The 24,620-nt window shown below is 58.9% G+C and overlaps 1 protein-coding gene across 1 annotated transcript; it reads right to left on the bottom strand.

Annotated features, from left to right (window-relative positions):
* Window positions 1–1,149: 1,149 nt before the first annotated feature.
* On the bottom strand, window positions 1,150–23,379 carry MMP2 (matrix metallopeptidase 2). The gene is made up of 13 exons (XM_084861240.1): window positions 22,607–23,379; window positions 19,607–19,833; window positions 18,480–18,628; window positions 17,520–17,648; window positions 17,121–17,294; window positions 13,848–14,021; window positions 12,340–12,513; window positions 12,019–12,174; window positions 10,509–10,644; window positions 7,698–7,834; window positions 6,298–6,457; window positions 3,509–3,618; window positions 1,150–2,057 (listed from the first exon to the last, which is right to left on the bottom strand). The coding sequence occupies exons 1-13, from the start codon at window positions 22,757–22,759 to the stop codon at window positions 1,954–1,956; spliced, it is 1,983 nt and encodes a 660-aa protein (XP_084717366.1). The 5' UTR covers window positions 22,760–23,379; the 3' UTR covers window positions 1,150–1,953.
* Between the last annotated feature and the right edge of the window lie 1,241 nt (window positions 23,380–24,620).

Below are 24,620 nucleotides of genomic sequence, written 5' to 3'. Positions count from 1 at the left end.
GGTGAAATCAGAAGGTGGCCCGGCATGCCCCCAGCGTGCCCCCAGCCCAACACCATGAAGGGGTTCCAGGTCATGTCAGTGTCACTGAAGAGAAGAACCCTAAGGCCACCTCTCCCGGGGCCCTGCACCCAGCGGCCCTGGGCCACGCTGAGCCCACCCCGGGAGCAGGGGCTGAGAAGAGGCTATTGCTGGGGTAGTGGTATCCCTGAGGAGTTTTGTCCCAAGGCCTCCTCCAGGCAGCCCCCCGGGGCCTCCGTGGTACAGATTTCCACCCATGGAACCCCCAATTGAAGAGCCCTCTGCTCAGGGGCATTATGGGGGCTCACAGGTCCCAAGGGTCCCCGAGTCTGGCCACCTGTGGCAGAACCACCCACATGGAGGCCTGGGCCAGGGAACTAGGAAAGTGGCCCAGACCTTGAGCCCCAACAGAGTGACTCTGGGCAGATGTTGTTTCTTTGCAGGGCTGTCTCCTCAGGAAATTCAGAATTGCCTCATCGTTCTTACGGGGCTTGAAGAGCTATACCTGTCAGGACGGCAGCCCCAGTGCCATCACACCCTCCCTGGAGGGGAGCCCCCAGGAGCTGACCCAGTAAGAGAAGCTAGCGGCGTTTCTCCCCTGGCTGGCTGTGTATGTAGCGTGGCTTTTCAGGAAGGGGAGAGGGTCATGCTGCTGCTCCAGGCTCAGGGCTGAGGGCTATTACTCCTCCTCTAGGTCATCTTTGGCCTTGCCTTGGGTTGTCACCTAGTAGCTATGGGACCCTGGGCAAATCACTTTTCTCTGGGCCTCAGTTTCTGCATCAATAAAAACTGGCCATGCTCTCTTTAGGTTGTTGTCAAGGTTCCACGAAATGATGCCTGTCTGGTGCCTGGCACATAGTAGGCCCCGTATTCATGCCGGGGGATGTTCTTCGTTTGTGTTAGAATTGGGATTATTGTCCACGAAGAAACTGAGATTCAAAGAGGCTGCAGTTACAGCCACAGAATCACTCCCTGCTGCTTCAAGGCGCTTTCCCCGGGGCAGAGGGGCCCCAGCACACACCCGAGGACCTCTCAGGGGTCACCCATGCCCTTCGGGGAGCAGGAGTCTAGCCGGTGCTGGCCTCCTCCTCCTCCTCCTCAGGCAGGGACTATAAACACAGAGCAAACACAGCCGCTCAATTAGTGTCTTTATTCGTACTGTTGACATTTCCCATGGGGAATTGTTGAAGGGCGAGGAGGGGAGGGCGGGGCAGGGAGCCATGGTGGCTGGGGTTTCCTCCATCCGGTGGAGGACAGGAGGGGGCAGGTTCGGAGTAAGAGAGTGAGCCAGGGCACCATCGCCAGGTGGGCTGGGACACTTCCCCTGCTTCCCCCGGGGACTCAGAAGGCCTGAGTCCTTCTGGCAGGAAATGCGATTGCAAAGTGGAAAAGTAAAAAAAAAAAAAAAAAAAAAATTAAAAAAAAAATATGATGGAAAGAAAAGGACAAAGTGCATCCAGAGAAGGTTCTAAGGCAGCCAGCAGGGGGACACCAGGTGTCTGCGTGGCCTCCTGGCCATGCCTCTCCCCCAGGCCAGGCCAGGCCAGCCTGTTGGGCCACCAGTGCCCTCTGGAGACAGTCCCCATTGGCTGGGAGCCACAGAAGGTTGTGGAGGGAGGAGAGCCTGAGGTGTGGCAGCACCAGGGCAGCACCAGGGCGGCCCAGGGCAGGGCCGCGTTGAGGACATCAGAGCCTCTCTTTGGAGTGGCCGGGGAGGCCGGTGGGCTATGGAGGGGTCAGGAGCACCTTTCCTTGGGCACAGGGCACAGTCACTCTCCGGAACCTCCGGTGACCAGGGTGGCGGCGCGAATGCTGGTGAACCACAGAGCTGAAGGCCGCCAGGCTCGTCCGGGGCCTTGCCTGGCGCTCAGGGCCCGCCCAGCGGCGTGCAGAGCGGGACAGAGATGCCCCGGGCCGGTGGGCGCTGCGGCCAGCTCAGCAGCCCAGCCAGTCGTTCTTGATGCTCCCAAGCTTCACGTTCCTCAAGCTGTGATTCTCCAGCATCTGGTAGAACTTGCCCTTGAAGAAGTAACTGTAACCTGAGAGAGAGAGAAAGGGGGGCGGGGGGGGGGGGGGGGGGAGGAGAGGCTGTGAGCACCCCAGGCCTGCTGGCCCTGGGAGCTTCCTGGGAGCTTTGAAAGCAGCGTTTGACCCAGAGGGGACCCTCCGAGGCTGGGTAAGGGACGTGGCGGTGGGAGTCAGCTCTCGGAGTTGTCTTCAAGAGAGGAATAGAGATCCTCTTAGTAGGGTGACCAGACGTCCCGATTTTTCACAATTTTTCACGATTTCGGGACTTTTTTAAAACGCCGCGGGACGCGGAACAAATTGTTAGAAATTGGGACTGTCCCGCCCAAAGCTGGACGTCTGGTCACCTTATCTTAGGGCCTGTGGTGAAGATGAAAGGAGAGCAGACGTGCTACTAGGAATATACATAGTGTTCCTCGGAGCACCCTCATCCCTAAACCGGAGGCCAAGCACCAGGACGCTGCTCCCTCCTCCCACGGGTTTCATTTGGTCACACAAGGTTTCTTGTTGTTGTTGTTTTATCTTATTTTGAATTCCACCCAAGTCGAGGTCAGGGCCACGTGCTCAGCCAGCATACGACAGGGGCTCAAACAATAAAAAAAAATCTCTGTGGAATTTAATTAAAATGGTCTCTGAAAAGCCACGCTGGACTGCTTCCAGGGCCCTCGAGACTCCCAGAAGCCTCCTCAAGAATATGTCTTTCAGCCGAGACCAGTTTGGCTCAGTGGATAGAGCGTCGGCCTGCGGACTGACAGGTCCCAGGTTCGATTCCGGTCAAGGGCATGTACCTTGGTTGCGGGCACATCCCTGGTAGGGGGTGTGAGGAGGCAGCTGATTGATGTTTCTCTCTCATCGATGTTTCTAGCTTTCTATCCCTCTCCCTTCCTCTCTGTAAAAAAATCAATAAAATATATATTAAAAAAGAAAAAAGAAAAAGAATATGGCTTTCAAACCCCAAATTCTACCCCAAATTCTACTCCTCGATGACACTGTTCAGCCAGGGACCAGGGACACAGTGAGTAGAAGGGGGACCTTTGTCACATCCGCAAGAGGCCATGACCGAGTGAGTCCCGTCTCACACGGAGCCATCCCTCTGTTCACAGGAGGCAGTAACAAGGCCTGTGGAACCCAACAGGGCCTGGATCGAGCCCCAGAATGAAGGCAGGGCACAGAGCCCATGTTCCTGGTCCCCCCGCAGGCCTCCGGCCCGCCTCCCCCCGCCCCCACCTCCCTGGCCCCAGGCCCTGCAGCTGTGAGGGGCCTCCCGGGGCCTGACTGCCTGGAGCTGCTGTGTGAGCAGAGGTCAGGGGTCTGGACGCCTTCCCAGCCCCGGGCTGAAGGGGCCAGTCTGTTTCCCCGGCACCACCAGCCTCCCTGCACAATGAGGGAGTGTGTGCTTGCAGGACGAAGGCCCCGGGTGGGGGCGGGGGCCCCTCGAAGGCGGACAGAGGCCCGGGCGGCTCACCCCCGGCCTGCAGGTCCACCGCGGCGTCCAGGTCGTCCAGGACCGAGGTCCAGGCGTCCTCGATGAGCTTGGGGAAGTCGGGATCCATCTTCTTCTTCACCTCGTTGTATCTGCGAGGGATGGGACACTGTGAGCCAGCAGGGCCTCCCCGGTGGCCGCCCTCCCCGGGCCTGGATGGGAGGGCCCCGCTGGCGGCTCCCGGGGGGCGGGGGGGGCCTGGGGAACCAGACCTCGCCTTGCTGGGAGGCTGCTGACGGCTGGTCAGAGAAGGTCTGAGCCCCAGCTCCCTGCTCCCTCAGGGAGGGACCTTCACAGGCCAATGCACACAAGCTTGTGATGGCCGCTGACGTGGAAGAAGCAGCGTGTTAACCACCCTTCCTTTCCCTTCTCCATCCGGAGGGCCATCCTACGACACCGGGGTTCCTGGAATACCCAGCTCACAGGCCGGAGGCTTGAAAAGGGTACCCAGGCTCTAACCGGTGTGGCTCAGCAGATAGAGTGTTTGCCTGCAGACGGAAGGGTCCCGGGTTCTATTCTGGTCAAAGGCATGTAACTTGATTGCGGGCACATCCCCAGTAGGGGGCGTGCAGGAGGCAGCTGATTGATGTTTCTCTCTCATGGATGTTTCTGACTCTCTCTCCCTCTCCCTTCCTCTTCCTCTCTGTAAAAACAATTATATATATATGTATGTGTGTGTGTGTGTGTGTGTGTGTGTGTGTGTATATATATATATATATATATATATATATATATATTTTTTTTTTTTTTTTTTTTTTTTTTTTAAGGGTTCCCAGCTTCTAAGAGGGAGTCCAGCCCAGGCCTCTCTGGGCCTTGATTTTACCAGCTGGAAGATGGGGTTCTATTTCCTCGAATGTGTCGATTCGTGCGTACACCAAAGACAAGAACACTCGCACAGGGCCTCTCCCCGTAGCTGGCAGGTTACTGGGGACACGTTAGCTCCTCTACAAATGGTGATGCCCACGGCAATGGGACGGGCATTGGACGCGGCATGCCCACACCACACGTTCCCTGGCTGGCTGGGACAGATGGCTGCCTTTTCATCTGTCCTGTGGAAATGACAGTGTGTGTCCTGGGGGCTCATCTCGGCCGAGACAGCGAGGTTCCGTGCCGGTTAATCCCAGGTGCACAGCACAGCTCTCCCACACGCTAAGGCCAGGAGACGCGGAGCGCACCACGCCGGACCGGGCAGCCCTCGTGAGCCGGGGAGGGCTCCGGGCCTGTGGGCGGGGAGCCCGCCCTGCGGTTTCCTGGCTGGCTGCGTTCTTTCAGGCTGGAGATATCCATCAGCTTAAGCTGCTAAGTGTCTTAGCAGCCTGTCTGGAATTCCACCCTCTGGATGCCTGGGCAGCCGGGGGCGGGGAAAGGGGGAGAGGAGAGGGCCCTTGGGAAGAAAGCAGGATTGTTTCAGGAACGACAGACCCAGGGCCGGGGGCAGCCCCAGAGGAACGTGAGTGGGTGAGGACACTCCGCCACCCCATCCTAGCACGATCACCTCATCCCCATGACCCCATGGCCCTCAGGGAGCCATGGAGGGGCCCCAGGGGGAGGGGACAGGAAAGGCAGGTACGATCCTGGCTCTGTGGCCAACAACACACAGTGAACCACAGTGTCCTTCCCTGGGAACGAGCACAACATTCAGTCACCCCGAGGCTGCTGCTCACCGGCCATTCCTAGCGATGGGGCTGCTGCCCCTGAACTTGACCCTGATCTCTCAGAACTGACCCTTCCCTCTAGAGAACCTGGAGCAGAGAGCTACCTGCCGGCAAGCAGGGCCCTGATTCGGATGCTGGGAGAAGCGGGTGCACCCATTTCCCAGTCTTCATCATATGTTGCCTTCTCCCATCCCTGCCTCTTCCACCCCATTGCTTGAGACACACACACCCCCACACACTATTTTGGGGGCACAATGTAGAACAGTGAAAAACAGCATGTCCTCTGGGACCCAGAATTCCAGAGTCCAAAGCCCACACTGCCACTCCCTGGCTGTGTGACTTTGAGCTCCATACTGAACCTCTCTGAACCCAAGGGTCCTCCTCTGTAAAGTGGGAATGCGAAGAGCATCGATCTGCCAAAGCCCTCGGAAGGGTGTCTGTGGGAGAAGCTGCCATCTTTCTTTTCATGACCCTTCCTTCAGCGAATCATCCCAAACTGGGAGCTCCAGACCAGACAGGGGCCCATCATCCAAACTGGGTCTCAAAAGAACGGGTGGCCCAGAAAGAAGCTCACCACAGACGGATTCACATGCCTTTCAGCATAACGATTAGTGCTGGTCCCATTTTTGATTCTTATAAGTGTATTTCCGGTAGGACATGATCTCACTCATCCGGGGGAAATGGTGAACAACATAGACGGTTGAACAAGAACAGACCCGGAGAGAAGGAGCCATGGTCAGACTGTTGGACCTCAGAGGGAGGGTGGGGATAAAAGGGAGAGATCAACCAAAGGACTTAGGAGCCTAACCAGTGGTCAAGGACAATAGGGGGAGTGGGGGCATGAGTGGGGGATTGGAATGGGGGGCTGAAGACAAATATGTGATACCTTAATCAATCAATCAATCAATCAATCAATGAACAAATAAAGAGTTCTGAGAAGGGGAAGGTGGTTCTAACCAGAATTGTGCTCATCAGACACCTACGTCCTCCCTCGGTGGCTTCTCCAAGGGGCGGCCAGAGAGGGGACTCCCAGGGCCCACCAGCCTCCGCACATGACCCCAGAGGCATGCAGCTGCCGTGTCCGTGGCCACGCCACCGGCTCCGCGGCCCCCTTACCTCCAGAACTTCTTCCCCGCAAAGATGTACGTCTTCTTGTTCTTGCTCCAGTTGAAGGCGGCGTCCACTCGCTTCAAGCTGGGGGGCAGCCCCAGGCTGGTCAGCGGCTTGGGGTACCCGGGCTCCAGGGTGCTGGCCGAGTAGACCCAGTACTCATCGCCTGGGGTGGAAGCCAAGAGCAGGTCAGGGGCCAGCCGGCCCGTTCCTCCCCTCAGTGGTCTGCCGGGGAGACCCCGTGGTGGCCACTGTCACAGGGACACACCTGGGGTCAGAGCCCCGGCCAGGGCCCCGGTGGACCGGTGACAGTTGGTTACAGAAGGTGGCTGGCCGAGGAGGGGACTGGAAAGGGGTCCAGCCCTCACTCCACTCACCAGCCACGTACTGTGGGTGCCACGCCTGCCACGTGGGAGCACCTTTTTCTACTCTGTGCCCAGCAGCCCTGGGGACCAGCAGCGCCCTGGCCACAGCCCACGATTCCTGGGGCAAAGGGGCCTGGGAGTCGGCCAGCGGAATAGGTAAGCTGCCCCCGTGCTCCAGCTCACACCTGCCGGTCCTCCCTCCTGAGTCCCAGCGCTGACGGCAGCCCCGTGTGTGAGCTCTGTGAGGGCAGGGCCAGGATCCCCCGCCCGTGGCCGGTGCTCACATCCACGCTGGATAAAAGCAGGGCTCCCCACACATCAGCCACGTGATCCTCTCTTGACGATTCTGACCACTTCTAGAGACTCCTTATACAAGTACTTACTTTTAAGGAAAATTCCATTTGAAATGTTTAAAAACATGTGCATTTTAGCCGAGGCCGGTTTGGCTCAGTGGATAGAGAATCAGCCTGCGGACTGAAGGGTTCCCAGGTTCAATTCCTGTCAAGGGCATGTGCCTGGGTTGCAGGCACATCCCTACTGGGGTGTGTGTGTGTGTGTGTGTGTGTACAGGAGGCAGCTGATGGATGTTTCTCTCTCATCGATGTTTCTAGCTCTCTATCCCTCTCTTCCTTGCCGTGGAAAAATCAATAAAATATATATATATATTTTTTTAAATGTTCATTTTAAAGTTTAAAAATAAAAGCAAATTATGTGTGTGTGTTTTCAATTCCAACCGAAGCTGCTGCCTGCTGGAGGCTCTCGCTGGCGTTAGAGACAGCAGCACGCAACTGCAGCGTTCCTTCTGGAAAAGCGGTCAGGAGGAGGGAGAGAGAGCTCCAGGTCACTCCGTGCTCGCTCCGTGGGCCGGTGCTCTCCGATGCTGGGGCCGGAGCCAGCCTCCCGGACGGAGCCCGCGCTTCCGGAGGTGCTGGTGGGAAGAACGGGTCCCTAACGCGGAGGGAGGGAGCACCCCCGGGTGCCCGGGGACCGGGAGGCAGAGCCCCGAGGGGCCGAGGGCCCGGCAGGCCGCTTCCCACGCACCTGCGAAGAACACGGCCTTCTCCTCCTGCGGGGCCTCGTACACGGCGTCGATCTTCTCCGGAAGCTCAGGCCAGAACGTGGCCACCAGCAGGGGCCCCGTGGGCTTCTCGCCCAGCCTCACTGTCCGCCAGATGAACCTGAGGGGAGGAGGGGGACGGTGGAGTGGAGGCGGCCCTTCCCCAAAACGGACGGACAGAAGGACGGCCATCCAGCCCCACCAGGTTCTCGGCTCCTCCCGGCAGCAGCCAGGAGCTCACGCACCTCTGTTGGCTTCGCCCTGGCGGTTCTCCCCGTCTACGCACCCTCCCGACGGGCCAGCCCCTGCACCACGCCGTCCATCTGAGTCCCCGTCTCCTCACAGGCCCCTCCGAGCGCTGCCTCCTCGCCACCGCCGCCCTGCTCTGGATGTGCCCACAAAGCCTCTGACGCATGGATGCCTCTGCATCCGCGCCTTTCGTTCTGCCCTGTGCTGCTGTCGGGGTTCTCTGCCTCAGTTTCCCAAGCCAGGCTCGCGATGCTCGACTTGAACGTGCATCGGAGTCATCAGGGGGCTGTGCTCCAATGCAGAGCCCTGGGGCCCACTCCCGGAGATCACAGGCACAGGGCCTGGGGGTGGGGCAGACACCCACACTTTTCACACGCACACCCTAGGGCCGTGGTCGGAAAACGCATTAGTCCTCAGAGCCAAATATCAGCAGGACTACGATTGGAATTTCTTTTGAGAGCCAATTTTTTTAAACTTAAACTTATTCGAACGCCACGCCTTCAAAATAGATTCGCCCAGGCCATGGTATTTTGTGGAAGAGCCACACTCAAGAGGCCAAAGAGCTGCATGTGGCTCTCGAGCCGCTGTTTGCCGACCACAGCCCTAGGGGGTTTAGGGTAGAAGGCCCATGGACACCTCTGAGAACACGGATGTAGGCATTAAGTAGCCTGTCTACCCACAGCTCCTCTACACCCCGTCCCCCACCCCCAGCTCCTCAAGCCTAGCCAAGTACTTGGCACCACGGATCCCTAGTGATTAGTTGTTGGTGATACCAGCTGGCACGATGGGACACACAGACGCTGTGCCCAGTGTTGTTCCTCGGGCAGAGCTCACCTAACCCTTACAGCAGCCCTGAGACAGGTGGGGAAACACGTCCCATTTCACAGATGAGGAAACTGAGGTAAAGATATCTAATTAACTATGATCAGGCCACCGGTAAGCAATAGGTCTGGAAGTCTAACCCAGGCCGTCTGGCCCCTGAGCCCGCTCTGTCAACGAGTATGCTCTATGAATGGATGGCTGGATGGATGGGTGGACAGAGGAGGAGGAGGAACGGATCCTGGATGATAGATGCGTAGATAACGGATGGGTAATGGGTGGATGGACAGAGAGATGAATGGATGGATGGGTATGTGTGTTTTCACGGATGGATGACGGATAGGTCTTTAATGCACCCCTCATACTATCTGCCAATATCCAGGAGGGCCAGGGCTGCGGGATGGGTCTCAGCCCTGGGTCGATAGAGTGGGGGCCTTTATAGCTCCAAGGACACCCCCTTTCTCTTCCCTGTGGTCACTTGCTCCCCAGACATAGGACAGTTTGGCCACTGGAAGTCAAGGCCATTCTGGGAGGCAGCCTGGTTCAGCCTGGAGGATGCTTCTCAACATTCCCCTCCATCCCTCTTAGAAGCACAGAGCCACCGAAGCCGGTGCGGCTCAGTGGGCAGAGCGCCGGCCTGCGGACTGAAAGGTCCCGGGTTCGATTCCGGTCAAGGGCATGTACCTTGGTTGCGGGCACATCCCCAGTAGGGGGTGTGCAGGAGGCAGCTGATTGATGATTTTCTCTCATTGATGTTTGTAACTCTCTATCCCTCTCCTTTCCTCTCTATAAAAAATCAATAAAATATATGAAAAAAAAAGAAAAAAAAAGAAAAAAGAGCCGAAGCCGGTTTGGCTCAGTAGTGGAGCGTCGGTCTGCGGACTGAAAGGTCCCAGGTTCGATTCCGGTCAGGGGCATGTACATTGGTTGCGGGCACATCCCCAGTAGGGGGTGTGCAAGAGGCAGCTGGTCGATGTTTCTCTCTCATTGACGTTTCTAGCTCTCTGTCTCTCTCCCTTCCTCTCTGTAAAAGTCAATAAAATATATTAAAAATAATAATAATAATAATAAAATAAAAAAAAGAAAAAAGAAGCACAGAGTCGTGTCTGTTGCCACCTGACTCTGCAGGGCCGCCCTGAGGGTAGGCCTTGGGACACCCTCAGATGTGATGTGAGCTTCCATCAATGGGACACCCCCAGACCTGATGTGAGCCTTCAACTGCGCTTGTGCGGCCCGGCTTGGCCTCCTGTGCCTCTGCCATCGGCCACGAGCACCCACAAACCCCAGGAGAATGGGTGACAGCAGCTCATGCCCAGCTACCCTGCACCCATGCCCAGTAGACCCACAGACTAGGACAGCGGTCGGCAAACCGCGGCTCGCAAGCCACAGGCGGCTCTTTGGCCCCTTGAGTGTGGCTCTTCCACAAACTACCAAGGCCTGGCAGAGTCTATGTTGAAGAAGTGGCATTCGAAGAAGTTTAAGTTTAAAAAATGTGGCTCTCTAAAGAAATGTCAATCGCTGTATTGCTGGTATTTGGCTCTGCTGACTAATGAGTCTGCCAACCACTGGGCTAGGAGAAAGCAAAGGAGATGCCTGTGGGGGTGAGCCCCTGAGCCCCGGAGGTCATGTGACCCACGGCAAACCCTACTCTGCGGGCCCTTCCTGGAAGCGCCCAGTGGGGTCCCTGGGCCAGGGCTGGGGGCGCCAGCAGCGGGCCCCCCACTCACCGGTCCTTGAAGAAGAAGATCTCCCCGCGGATCTGAGCGATGCCGTCGAAGATGATGTCTTGGGTGCAGATCTCGGGAGTGACGGGCCCCAGCGTCGGGGAGGGGCCAGGGCCGGTGTCAGTGTCCGGGTTGGGCCCTGGGGGAGGACACCTGACCTCAGACTCTCCCCCAGCCCCAGGGGTTCTCCCCCTAGGCTCCCAGGAAACACTGTGTTGGCCTTCGTGTAAGCCGGGGAGGAGAGGGAGACCATGCCTGGACGTGGGAGAGGGGAGCGCAGAGAAGCCAGAACCCCATGGACCTTCGCCCTTTATACTGCTCTTCATGGACATCACCATGAGTCGGTCCCCACTTCACCCCTGGGAGGCAGGCATCACTATCACTCCCACTTCACAGGTGGGGAAACTGAGTCCAGAGAGGTGAAGACCGGCGGCTCCCTCTCTCACGGCCGGTGAGGGGCAGAGGAAGCAGACAGCCCGGTGCCTCCTCCTCCATCACGGGTTCAAGTTCACCCCCGGCTCCCCCAGCCTCTCGGCTCAAGCAACACGTGCACTCTTTCGGCGTGGTCCACGCAGCACCAGTACCGTTAACACATCGACGTTTTCTAGAACATGGATCTAACTCTTTAGGCTCCAGCCTCGTGGCAAGCACTAATAATAAAGCCAGCACCACCGGCCGCAGGTCCTCATTGTATTATTCCGATGACACATGCAAATGAAAGAATCGTCCGGGAAAACTAGAAACCTGCACGCCTGTGTCATCAAGGCCATGGCAACGCTGGGAAATTCTGCCCCGCGTGGAGCTAAGTTTCCTGGATCCTAAACCTTATAGGGAACGGTTGTAGGGTTAAGCCTCGGCCTGACCTGCTGGCAAAGTCGCAAACCAGTCCCAGCGTGGGGGGCACAGCCCTCTAAGCATGACTAAGCTTGATCTTGTGACTGCTCCTCAGATCCTTCCCGGGTAGCTAGTGGGCTGTGGGAGGGGCAGTAAGTGCTGCCAAAACGAGTGAAACTCACAAGAACATTGTAAATTTCCTTGATTGCCCCGGTTATAAATAAAGCATCGGCTTTGCAGTCTGGATCTGTTCTGTGGCCTCAGCCAGGCACAGAAGATCCACCTAGACCCAGCTTATTCTCTTTGTCTGTCTTTTCTTCATCCTCCCTCAGCTCGCTGAACCCTTAGCTGTGCTGGCACAGCACAAAAACCTAATTTGGTGGCTGCGACCTGGTGACCCCGGGGGCCAAGGAAGTGACCTCTCTCAGGTCTCAGTTTACTCCCTAAAAGATAAGAGTGCCAAGAGGGGCGTGGACACTGATGAGATCTGGGAAGAAAAGGAGCTGTCCTGGGTGCCCTGGGAGGGCTGACCCCTGCAGACCAGGTCAACACCGGTGCCTCCTGTCCTTGTCTCCTGCAGCCCAGGAGAGCTGGGACCTTCCTGGGGCACCTCCTGCCCCTCCATCCCGGCTACACAGCCTCCCAGACCCCCGCCCCACAGCCCCGAGCGGAGGCTCACCGTAGAGCTCTTGGATGCCCTTGATGTCGTCATTGGACAGGCGGAGGTTCTTGGTGTAGGTGTAAATGGGTGCCATCAGGGCTCCGGGGTCCTGTGAGTGCTCCAGCCCCATCGCGTGGCCAAACTCGTGAGCCGCCACCAGGAAGAGGCTGTACCCTGAGGGCCGCAGGGCAGGGCGGGGAGGGGAGAGAGACGGGGAGAGAAGGGTCAGGCCCTGGCGTCAGAGACAAGGGCGATGGAGGCCGTCCTGTGGTGGGGAGAGGGCGTGGGTGTGGGGTGCGGGCGGCGGGCCCCACGGCCGGCCGGTCGGTCGATCGGTACCTTGGTCGGGACAGAAGCCCCAGGTGCGGTCGTCGTCGAAGCTGTCGGTGGTGGAGCACCAGGCCTTGCCGTCGCTGCGGCCGTCGGTGGTGCAGCGCTCGTACTTCTTGCCCAGGAAGGTGAAGGGGAAGACGCAGGGGGCGCCATTTCCGTTGCCGCCGACGGTGGACAGGGCTGTGGAGTCAGGGGCACGGGGCTGTGAGCGGCCTGAGCCCTCCACCACCAGGGACGGCGACGTGACCTGGACATTCACACACACACACCCCCACCTGAGCCCTCACCCCCACACCTGACAACCCTGTGCGGTCGGAACCAGGCCACCCCCTCTTCCACCAACGAGGAAACGGGGACCCAGAGAGAAGAGAAAATACTGCCTGAGCCCTGGCCGGCCGGCTGGCTCCGTGGACAGAGCGTCGGCCTGCAGACTGAAGGGTCCCAGGTTCAATTCTGGTCAAGGATACCTGCCCGGGGTTGCAGGCTGGATCCCCAGTTGGGGGGGTGCAGGAGGCAGCCGATCCGTGATTCTCTCTCATCATGGATGTCTCTGTCTCCCTCTCCTTCTCCTTTCCTCTCTGAGGTCCATAAAAATATATATTTATTTTAAAAATTTGCCTGAGCAGATACTGCGAGGCAGGTCCAGGCTTCAGATGCAAAGCTTTCATCAGGTTCCATGGACGGGGACCACGGGGCCAGAGGCAAGGGGGCTGGGCAGGGAGAAGGGGCAGCTCCCCGCGCTGGACCCACAGCTCCGCCGCAGGGGCCCCAGGGAAGGCTGTCTGCTCCCCTGCAGACAGGAGGTGCTCACACACACCCGCTGGACGAAGGGAGGGAGGAGGGAGGAGGAAGAGGGGAGGAGGAGGAAGAGGCAGACGGGAGTCCGTGCAGACAAAGAAAGGCAGGGAAGAGAGACTTCAAGATCTGAGGAGGGACAGAAAAGGGGAGCATGGTGCTGAGCGAAACAGGCCCCTCAGAGGAAGGCCGTGTCCCACGATCTCACTCCCAGGTGGGATCGAACGAACCAAATAAACGGATGATCCGAGAGAGATCCAGAGACAGAGAGGCCTGGGACAGACTGATGGAACCCCAGAGGGAAGGCGGAAGGGGGGTGGCGGGGTGGGAAGAGACCAGCCAGTGAGCTTGTCTGCATAGATGCATCATCACCCATGGACACAGCAATGGGGTGGGGAGGGCTTTGGGCGGGGGGAGTGGGGCGGGGGACTGGAAGAGGTGCATGGAGAGGAAACGGGGGATGTATGTCATACTTCCAACAATAAAGGTTTTTTAAAGAGAAAGAGAAGGGCTGGTCGGGGAGGCTGAGAGCGTGTGGGCCACGCAGAGGGGGGTCCCTGGCGGGCCCGACACCAGAAGGCACCGATTGGGCTGAAGTGGTGATGGGTCCCAATGTCTGTGCTGCTAAGAATTCGGGCAGAGCCCCGTCCTGGGAAAAGGGGCTGGGGAAGAGGCGGGAAGGGGCGGGGGGCAGGGGGAGGCGGGGAGAGGGCACCCACCGGTCTCCGGGCAGAAGCCGTACTTCTTGTCACGGTCGTAGTCCTCCGTGGTGCTGCACCAGCGGTAGCCGTCGCTGCGGCCCTCGGTGGTGCAGCTGTTGTAGCTGTTGCCCTGGAAGCTGAACGGGAACGTGCAGGGCTTGCCGTCGCCATTGCCGCCCATGGTGAACAGGGCTGGGGGGCGGGGAGAGAGGGAGGGAGGGGGCACATGTGAGAGAGGCCACCCACCGGGCACCGGGAACTCAGCCGGGCCCCTGCGTGGACACAGAGCTGGCTTCCCCAGGGAGATGACAGCATTCAAATATTAAAAATCATCCTAGGGAGAAGCCGGTTTGGCTCAGTGGGTAGAGCGTCGGCCTGCGGACTGGAAGGTCCCGGGTTGGATTCCGGTCAAAGGCATGTACCTTGGCTGTGGGCACATCCCCAGTAGGGGGTGTGCAAGAGGCAGCTGATCGATGTTTCTCTCTCATTGTTTCTCACTCTCTATCCCTCTCTCTTCCTTCTGTAAAAATCAATAAGATATATTTTTTTGAAAAAATCACCCTGGCCGGTCTGGTGCAGTGGGCAGAATGTCAGCCTGCAAACCTAAGGGTCCCAGGCTCTGTTCGGGTCAAAGGCACGTACCTCGGTTGCAGGCTTCTCCCTGGCCCGGGCCCATGCAGGAGGCAACCAATCGATGTGTTTCTCTCACATCGATGTTTCTCTCTCTTTCCTTCTCTCTTCCACTCTCTCTGAAAATCCACGAAAAAATATTCTTGGGTGATGACTAAAGAAGAAAAAAAATTGCCAATACCGGTTGGTACTGGTACGCGGCTGCTTCTCCGAGGTCCCGGGGACCGCCCCTGGCTTCCTGGTCTGCCCCAGCCTCCCCTGGGCCCTGGTGGACCCTCACCCTCTCGGTGAACTCTGGGCGCACAGGAAGTCTGCTGGAGCCCCACGGTCCCTGTCCGCCTGCCTGGCCGATGCCCACACCACGTGGGTCACTAAGTACATCATCTGTGGTCAGCAGGGCGAATGTCCATCTCTCTCTTGCTCACCACACACACAGACACACACACACACACACACACACACACACACACACACCAGGCTTCACCTCCTTTCACCCCAGGCGGTTTTCTGCGGTCCCTGCAGGAGGCAGGGGGGAGGAGGGAGCGGGAAGGAGAGGGGAGTCTTTGGAAAGCTCTGTCCACGCTGACCTCCCCGAGTCAGGAGCCAGGCCTGGAGAACTGGGGGCAGAGGATGGGATTCCGCGCCTGGGCTTATCTGTCTCGGGCTCTTCCCCTGTGGCCCGTGGCCTCCCCCGCCCCAGAGCTACACAATGGTGCACCTCTGGAGCCGCCAGCGAGCAAAACCGCAAGCGCATAACGAGGACCATCTGGGCGCCGCTGCGCCAGCGGTGACCTCAGCAGCCCGTCCGTTAACTCCACCACGACCAGGAGGGAGCCCCGTCGTGGGCCTCAGGCCCGTGTCCTCGCTGCTTCCTTCTCCCCAATCGAGAGACCTTCAGGAGACCCCAATCGAGAGGCCTCTCCGGCTCGGTGTGGCTCAGTGGTTGAGCTATAAACCGGGAGGTCCCCGGTTCGATTCCCGGTCAGGACACATGCCTGGGTTTGGGGCTCAATCCCTGGTGGGGGGCGTGCAGAAGGCAGCCGATGGACAATTCCCTTTGATTATGGAATCTATCTCTCCCTCTCCCTTCCTCTCTGAAAGAATAAAAATATATTTGAGAGAGAGAGAGAGAGAGAGAGAGAGAGAGAGAGAGAGAGAGAGGTCTTCTCTTGCAAAGCCAGCAGCAATGGGATAAAGAGGCCACACTGAGGCCAGATGCCTGGTGGAAAGGCAAAGAGTTAACGGCCCCGCCCCTGGCTCCCCAACGGCTGCGTGTCTACCACCCAGGAAGCCCCATCAGTCTCCTCTCAGATCCTGACCCGAACGAGGATGAAGAGAAACAGACACTGACTCAGCAGTCAGCAGGGGCTGAGTAACACAACATCTGCCCCCAGACGCAAACACGTGCGTGCTGTGCGTCCCGGCAGCTGGCTAATGTCCCAAACGTATGAGTTACAGCTGTTTTCGCTCCGAGCATCAAGGCAAAATTCTCTGCTCATCGCCAGGCTTGGTGCATAGGAGGGGGCACCCAGCATTGGAGCAGACTTCCATGGAGCGTTTCTGATTTATTAATGGCTCCATCTCTTACTTAATACTCTAGGTATCGCATGGGCTCTGGTACCAAAAGCATAAACAGAACCCTTCTGTCAACATGGCTGGGGGTGGGGGTCGTCAGTATTCAGTTGCCATGGTGTCGGACGGGTTCACAAGCATGCAGCGCTACCGCCAAAAAGGCAAAGGCATGTACGGATCAAGGAGTCTGCGGGGTGGAGGGAGAAAGAAGTATTTAGAAAAACGCTCAGGTTTTCTCCCCTTTTTCTGGCTTTCGATCTCCAGAATCCTCATCAAGTAGGATGACTTGACAGAGGATGAAGGTATTACGTACTATTGTTCTCAGGTTTCTGATGAAAAAGTGTGTCAGGGGTGTTTTTTTTAAAAGGATTGTGTAGACCCATACCCTGACCCCAAAACACGTTCCCCTCGATATGGCTTCACAATATCTGAGCATGGTATGTGTTGGGCACTGACAAACACACACACATAAATACTGGGTCAAGACACAGAGAGGTAGACACAAGCAAAAGTAGACAAGAGACCGAGAGGCAGATGGTACAGTCCCCATACACACCATACACAGATACACAGATACACACACACACACACACACATTAGTGAAGCTGGCATCAAAACCAGGAATAACGGCTGAAATGCCAGGGGTCGGTGTCTCCCATCCAGGTTGGGTACCAGCCTCGGTGTCTGAGTCTTGGTCCCCACCCCCATTGCTAGACTTCTGATCCATCCCTGAGCCTCTCTCTCCGGTGCCCAAGCCCCCAATCCTGCCCCTCGGGGGGGGGGGGGGCGTTTTACAGAGTGGTTCTAGAGAGAACCACTGGGCACACAAACAGTCCTAAGTTCATCCTAAGGTGTGCAAGAAAAAAAAAATAACTAGCACATCAAACCTGACTTTGCAAGTACGGTTGCTCACGGGGAGACATAAAAAGGAACGGACTTGCTGAAAGCATTAAGTGAATAATGAATTATGCAGGTGACAGGGCCAGCAGGGTGTCCGGGGGGTTGGAGGACACTGGCTGCCTGGCAGGGCCGGGCCTGGGCAGCGCGGATGACGGGGAACCATGGGGAGCCCGGGGCCTGAGGACTCACATTCGTGGGGGCAGAAGCCGTATTTGTTGTCCTTGTCGAAGTTGTAGGTGGTGGAGCACCAGAGGAAGCCGTCCGTGCGGCCGGCGTCCGTGCAGCTGTTGTACTCCTTGCCGTTGAACAGGAAGGGGAACTTGCAGTACTCCCCGTTGGCGGTCCCGTACTTCGCTCGGACCACTGTGGGGTGGGGGTGGGGGTGGGGGCGGTGACACAGGGTGGGGTGAGGCTCTCCGGGCCCTTCTCCAGAGGCCAGAAGCCTGTGTGACTCCCCGCCCCCTCCCGTCAGAGTCCATGGAGGCGCCCAGGGTTGTGGGAGAAGGGATGGTCCTTGTTGCTAGGTGACGGGGAGGCAGGCAGAGGACCCGAGAGGATGCTGGGACGTGGGGGCGGTCCCTTGCTTACCTTGTCCTTCTCCGAGGCTCCACAGCTCGTCGTCGTCAAAGTGGGAGTCTCCCCCGACCCCGGGCCCTGGGGCGAAGGCGTGAGCCAGGAGCCCGTCCTTGCCATCGAAGGGGTATCCATCTCCGTGCTCTGGAACACGCGGGGTCTCAGCTTCCAGCTGCCCCCCGCCCCCGCCCTAAGCCCTGATCCCCAGCCACACCCGCCCACCTGGCACGTGTCCCCTCCCCCATCCTGTTGGGGTTATCCAAGACTGGGACACAGCAAGTCAACAGATAGGTGCTGACGGGGTGGTCAGCACCCTGAGGTCTCCATGGTCAAGTCTATCACCGATAGTCACACCTCTGAGCCCCGGGCCCATGTGGCCACCCAGGTCCATGCCACCCACCCGCATCACCGCGCTACTCACGTCTGCACCATCTACCTTTATGTCTACACTGCCGCCACTGTTCACGCCACCCTCCCACACGGTGCCCGTGGCCACAGGTGGATGTCCACTCACTCTCCTGTCCACACCGCTCCGTTCTTTCCGCCCTCCTCCCAGGCCCGGAGTCCCTCAGGGCGGACCCGTGCTTCCCAGCAGAACTTCCTGCGATGGCGGGGACACGCTTGGTGCGGCTCATCCCCGATGGGCCCCCTGTGGCTACGGAGCACCTGACGTGTGGCCAGTGTGACCGAGACACGGGACCTGGCTCTGACGGCGTTGAAACTACTGGACACGTGACCAGCCCTTCGCCCGTCGGAGCTGCTGTATGGGACGGCGAGGGAAGACCCCTTGCCTGCCTCACATCCACGTGGCTCTCCAGCGTCTGGTCCCAGCTACGCACACCCCTCGGTGTCCAGCCCTTCTCCTCTCCTCGCCTATCTCAGCTGCTCTCAGGACCCCGGTGCCTGCCTCTCCGATCGCTGGATCCCCTCCCTCCCTCTCCACGCCGAGCCCCTGCCGGCCCCACCGCTGCCTACCCCAGCGGCCGAAGTTGATCATGATGTCGGCGTCTCCATCGTGGATGCGGGAAAAGCGGAGGGGCGTCACGTTACTCCAGACTTGGAAGGCACGGGCGAAGGCATCATCCACCGTCTCGGGATCAAGGTCGGGCGTGTAGCCGATGATCCTGGAGGTTCGGGAGAGATGCAAAGGAGTGAGCAGGCACACACGCCCGAGTGTGTGTGCATGTGTGCAGAGTGTGTGTGCATGTGTGCAGAGTGTGTGTGCATGTGTGCAGAGTGTGTGTGCATGTGTGCAAGAGCGTACGTGAACCTGTGCAAGTGCACGGGTGTGTGCAAGGGTGGTGCGTGGGCGTAGGTGTGAGAGTGTGTGCCTCAGCATGGGAGGGGTACACGCGTTTGTGTGTGCACAAGAATGTGCAGGTGTGCACACGTAGACAGGTATACGTGTGTGTGTGTGTGTGTGTGTGTGTGTGTGTGTGTATATGGTGAGCAGAGCTCCCTGGGAGAACAGTGTGCCCAGAATGCCTTGCCTCCTAGGCCCCGCCGACATCCTCAGGCCTCGTCTCAGGACTCTCACCCGCCCCTTCTGGCTGGGGGACGCATGGGGTAAAACCAGTGCACACGGGACATGGGGCCGAGCTCTCTCTCATCCTGGAATCCAGCACGAGCCGTACAGAGCAGAGGCCAATGTTAAACAGGCCTCCGAAGAGGGTCACCCCCAATTGACCACCAATCGATCACTCCATTCTATAACCAATTAGAAACCAATACCACCGTCTCTCCACCTGCCCCTGAGACCCCAACCAGGAGGAGCAGCCCCTGGCAGTGATTACACGGTTACCACACACCGGACGTGGAGAAATCTCTTTGCAGAGGGGACCCAACTCAGCTCCCAACCAACTTTACAAGGAAGATTTTGTGCTAGCCCCGTTTTGTAGGTTGGAAAGCCAAGGCCCGGGGCATTGAAACCTAAGTAGCCCGATGCCTCACGCCTACTAAGTGTGAGAGTCGAGTCCAGGTCTGTCTGACTCCAGCTCCTAAGCACTCTGCATGCAAACGCCCTATGACTCCGAGTCCTCCTAGGACCCCCCTGGGCCCCCGAGGAGACCCCGTGTCCCGCAGCCACAGCCCCGCCTCCGTACCTGTACGTGACCTCGTTCTTCTCCCACTTGGGCTTGCGGGGGAAGAAGTTGTAGTTGGCCACGTCGGGGTTGCCGCAGCGGGGCTTCTTCATGGTGGCGAGGGTGCGCTTGTCGAGGTTCCCCGTCTCCGGCAGCCCGAAGAACTTCTGCATCTTCTTCAGCGAGTCCTTCAGCCCGATCAGGTTGCACTTGTCCTTGGGGCAGCCGTAGTAGCTGTTCAGGTATTGCTGGGAGAAAGGAGTGCCGGAGGTGAGCAGCCACAGGGGGGCAGCATCGTCCTGGCCACCCGCCCCCCCCCCAGCCGAGCCCCGAAGCCCAGAACAGGGAGGACATCATCATCCGGGGGTCCACGAGCACTGGGTGGACTGCTGGGTTCCCAAACCCCAACGTGGACGCCCACGCGCTCGAGTGACGTCATAGCTGTCGAGAGCGTGACATCAGCACGGAGCCCTCATGCTCACAGCAGCTCCATGATGTGGTGGTGGTTGCTATCCCCATCATACAGAAGGAAGAGACTAACGCACAGAGAGGTGAAGACACACACGTGCCTTGTGTCACACAGCTCACAAATGGCGGAGCTGGATTTGGACCCGAGCCATCTGGCTCCAGAGCCACACGCAGAACTGTAACTCACAACCCCTCTTTGCCTCCGTCATCCCTTTCATTTATTTCTGTTGGCCCGGGCGCGACAGAAATAAACGCAAAATTAAATGTGATGGGCACTGTTGGAAAGGTGAAAGCAGCCGGGAGACCTTACGACAGGGGCCCTCGCCGTGTTTGGAGGAGTAGTTAAGAAAGGAAAATGCGGGGTATAATCTCTCTATATAAAAGGCTAATAGGCAAAAATGTCCCCTTGGGAGTTCGACCAGAGACCAGGAGTTTGATCACTCACTATGACATGTGTTGACCACCAGGGGGCAGTGTGGAATGAAGGACATTCCCGGCATGCAGGTGGGAGGCCCCAATAGGCCCCAATCAGCCCTCATTGCTGGCCAGGCCTAGGAACCCTACCTGTGCACAAATTCATGCACCGGGCCTCTAGTAATAATAATAATAATGATGATGACTAACACTGAGAGCTTACCATGTGCCACTTGGGAGTAAGATTAGCTTTAACAGGCACCAGTATTATCCTCAGTTTGTGGAAGAAGCTGGCACTGAGAGGGGTGGTCATTTGCCAGGCTTAAGAGGCCAGCTGGCTCCTGCACCTGGGATCGGAAGCCAGGCAGCCCAAGCCCAGCGCCTGCTTCTCAAGCCTCCCACTGCGCTGCCTCTGGGCAGCCCGGACGGCTCCCTTATGCTCTGTGGAAGGTGTGGGCACCCGGGCCCCTTTGCCAAGGCTCCAAAGCCCCACCCTCACCCCTAACCAAAAGCCACATCATGATGCCAGCCAGCTCCAGACCCAAGAGGAAGAATAGCAGCCCCCTGCCCGGCCGGGTGGCTCAGTGATTGAGCATCGACCTATGAACCCGGAGGTCAGGGCTCGATTCTCAGTCAAGGGACATATCTGGGGGGCTTGATCCCTGGGGGGGGGGGGGGGGGGGCGTGGTCCCCAGTGGGGGGTGTGCAGGAGGCAGCTGATCAAGGATTCTCTCTCATCATTGATGTTTCTCTCTCTCTCCCCCTCTCCCTGCCTTTCTGAAATCAATTTATATATATATAATATAAAATTTATATATAATATAAAATTTATATTATATATAATATAAAATCAATTTATATACATATAATATCAGCCCCTAAAAATGTAAGCTGTCCCAACCCATTTATCCAAAGGGGACAGAAGCTTGGATGCTGGGAAGGAGGGAGGGATGTTACATGCTGAGAAGGGTTCTCAGGGTGACCAGCGGGCTGGGGACCAGGCTGAAGGAGAATGGGGGGTTTCTTGGGGGCGGGGAGCAATAAGATTTCACGTTTCTTATGGGCGAGAAGGGACATCTGGAGGGGCCCCCAGTTCGAGGCGCTAACAGGCTGCGGGATGGTGCCCTTCCACTGTGCCCGGCCAGGCCCGCCCGCGCTCACAGGACAACATCCACATCCATCGGAGCCGCCGCTGGGAGCCTGGCCAGGAGGGAGGGCTGGCTGGCTGTCCTCCCACCCGCTGGGCGCCTCCGCCCCCGCCCCACGCGCCAGGCCTCCAGCGCCTGCCCCTCCCTCCCTCCCTCCGACCCCGTGGGCCGGGCCGCCTCTCTCCTGTCCGCGGCCCCCGCCCCCATCCCTTCGGCCCCCGCCCCCATCCCTTCGCAGAAGTTGCAGAAATTCGAGGAACCTTTCCAAGATCCAACCCTTGACCCTTCTGGAGAAGAAGATGCGCTCTCGGCGTCACCCACGCCCCTAATATTTGCGCCAAGGTCCCCTGGAGCTGTGCGCCCAGGGCCCCCTCCAGATGTGAGCCAAAGGTCCCCAAGGCTGGCCAAGCCCCGCTGGGCGCGGCGCTCCCAATGGGTGCAGGAGTTTACCCGCATCGCGTGCCACGGGGCTTAAAAAAAACACCCCCCCCCCTTGGCTAACGGGACCCCTGCAGGCCTTTTGCCAAAGGCCTTACCAGGACGCTTGCCCAGGGCCAGCCGGGCCCCCTCCCCCCAGATGTGTCCAGTGTTGTTGACAAAGCCGCCACTTGGCCAGATCCTCAGATCCCAGACAATGCCCTGTTATTTACAGAATAGCCCTCCTTTCCTGCGTTGGCCAAGCACCCCGGGCCCCCCTCCCCTCCGCGACTCACGCCCCCCGTTGCGTCCGGGAAATCTCCAAGTTGTTTATCCAAGGCTTTCGCCGCGCACAGAAAGCCCCCTCCGGTTTCCAAAACAGACCCCCCTCCGGCTGGCCCGGGACGCCCGCCGGGCGGCTGGCGGAAGCCCCTCCCTCACGGTGTGTGCCCCTCGGGGGAGGAGGGGGTGCAGCCGGGAGCCCCCCGGCCCCCCACCCCCACCCCAACCCTCCCCAACCTCGCCTGCAAAGTTTGTTTAAACTCGGCTCCTGGAGGCCCGCGGAGCCACTCACCACGGCCATCTCTTTGTCCGACTTGGGGGCGACATCCCCCGGGAACTTGATGATGGGCGAGGGCGCGGCGGCGAGGGGGCCCACCAGGCAGCCCAGCACGCACAGCGCCCGCAGCGCGCCGGCCAGCGCGCCCCGCGCCACCAGCGTCTCCATCCCCGCGCTCCCGGGCCCGTGCGAGGCCGCCCCGGAGGTCGCTGGTGCTGGTTCTGGTTCGGGTTCGAGGTGTGTGGCCGCCTGGCTGGCCCGGATCCGCCGCTCAGCGCTGCGCTCCGAGGGGACAGCTCGCCCGCCTCGGTGGCCTCGCTGCGCCCGGCTCCGCTGCGCGTGGCCCGGCCGGTCCCTGCGCCTCCGCCTGCGCCGCTGCTGCCTGTGCCGCCGGCCCCCGAGTCCCTTTGTATGTTTAAAGCCCCAGATGCACGGCCTCCAGCCACCCCAGGGGGAAGTCTGGATGCAGCGGAAACAAGGGAGGGCCGCCGCCAGATGTGGCCGGCTGGGCTGGGAGGGCGTTGGCAGTGCGGGGAGGTAGCTGGCGGTGGAGTGGGGGGATGGGCGGCGTGTTCGGGCCCGCCCCTCGCTGCCCCGTTCGCCCTGCTCGCTCTTTGCTCCTCTGTTTCTTCCTCAGCCTGTTTTCCCCCGCCGCCTGCTGCTTGCTGCTCCAGGCCTCGTCTTGCACCATCAGTTCTCGACCTCACTTCCCCTTCTTCCCCCGAATCTGGGCACGGAGCCCAGGGGACCCCCTGCGGGGAACATCTGGTGTGCCTCTGCGGGATCTGAGGTCAGAGAGCAGCGGCCTGCGAGGGAGGGCCGCGGGCCTGCCTGCACTGCCGGCGACAGGGGTCAGCGAGGGGGAGGCAGGGTCAGAAACACATCAGCTGCATCGCACATGATGAGACAGGACAGGCCGCAGATGTTAAAGGTGGAGATAGAGAGAGATGGTCAGAATGGGGAAAAAAAGAGATGCAAGACCACGCCCAAACCGGTGTGTCCTGGGAAGATAGAGCGTCGGCCAGTGGACTGAGGGGTCCCAGGTTCCATTCCGGTCAAGGGCATGGACCTTGGTTGCAGGCACATCTCCAGTGAGGGGTGTGGAGGAGGCAGCTGGCGGATGTTTCTCTCTCATCAATGTTTCTAACTCTATCCCCCCCCCTTCCTCTCTGTGAAAAATCAATAAAATATATATATTTTTAAAATAGATATGCAACAGATACAGGGAGGGGTCCGTCCTTCCTTCCTTCCTTCCTTTCTTCCTTCCTTTCTTCCTTCCTACGTTCCTTCCTTCCTTCCCTCTTTTCCATTTTTCTTCTGCAAACATATAAGCATTTCCTAGGCCCCGGGCATAATGCAAGGTGCTAGATATACGCTTGGGAACACAAGTGTGGACCCATGTCCCCTCCAGCTCTCCGTAGAGAGCATTCATTGGGTGCGAGGCTGTGATGGGGGACACCTGGCCGCGGCCTCTACACCAGCTCAGATGGGCCCGGGAGACTTCCCGCGGGAAGTGACTTCTGAGCTGCGGCCTGAGGAGTCCAGGACAGAGGAGTGCTCATGGGGTAGGCTGGGTGGAGGGGAGGCACAGATGTTTCGGGCACCTTCTAGGGCACCACCGGGAAGATCCAGAAGTGAAGTCGACAAGATGCCCGAAGGAGAACCTTCTCTGCATCTGAGAAAGGTAGGGGGCAGAGTGATGCGCCAGGCCCATTAGGGGCTGAAAGGGTCAGCAGTGGTCTGCCTGTGAGGGCCTGGGTGGGGGAGGGATCATGGTAATGAGTCTGGTCTTTGTCTTAAGAACCGAAAACACCCCTGCAGCCCAGATCTCAGCGGGTTTAAAACCGGTCCAGGGTAGTCTGGCAGGCACGGCCCACCAGAAGCCCGCCTGTATGGAGGCCCTTGGGAGGGCCTCTGCCCTGCAGAAGGGCGCGGGGCCCATCGGCCTGACCCCGGGGCGAAGCCTTGGCGTTGGGGGAGGGTGAGCCTGAGGTCAGTGGGGAGGGGGGTTGCCTCCTGGCTGGGCCCC

The sequence above is a fragment of the Pipistrellus hanaki genome (genome assembly GCF_964339955.1).
Source record: "Pipistrellus hanaki genome assembly, chromosome: 15".
In the NCBI taxonomy this organism is placed as follows: Eukaryota; Metazoa; Chordata; class Mammalia; order Chiroptera; family Vespertilionidae; genus Pipistrellus; species Pipistrellus hanaki.
Note: the sequence above shows the minus strand (reverse complement) of the source record. Positions and strands in the feature narration are given on the sequence as shown.

Excerpts from the sequence above, each read along its gene's own strand:
- MMP2 (XM_084861240.1), bottom strand. The coding sequence starts at position 22,759 with ATGGAGACGCTGGTGGCGCGGGGCGCGCTGGCCGGCGCGCTGCGGGCG. Across the intron at positions 7,835-10,508 it reads ATCTTCTTCTTCAAGGACCG|GTTCATCTGGCGGACAGTGA; the intron begins GTGAGTGGGGGG and ends TCCTCCCCTCAG. Across the intron at positions 2,058-3,508 it reads GGTGGACCTGCAGGCCGGGG|GTTACAGTTACTTCTTCAAG; the intron begins GTGAGCCGCCCG and ends TCTCTCTCTCAG.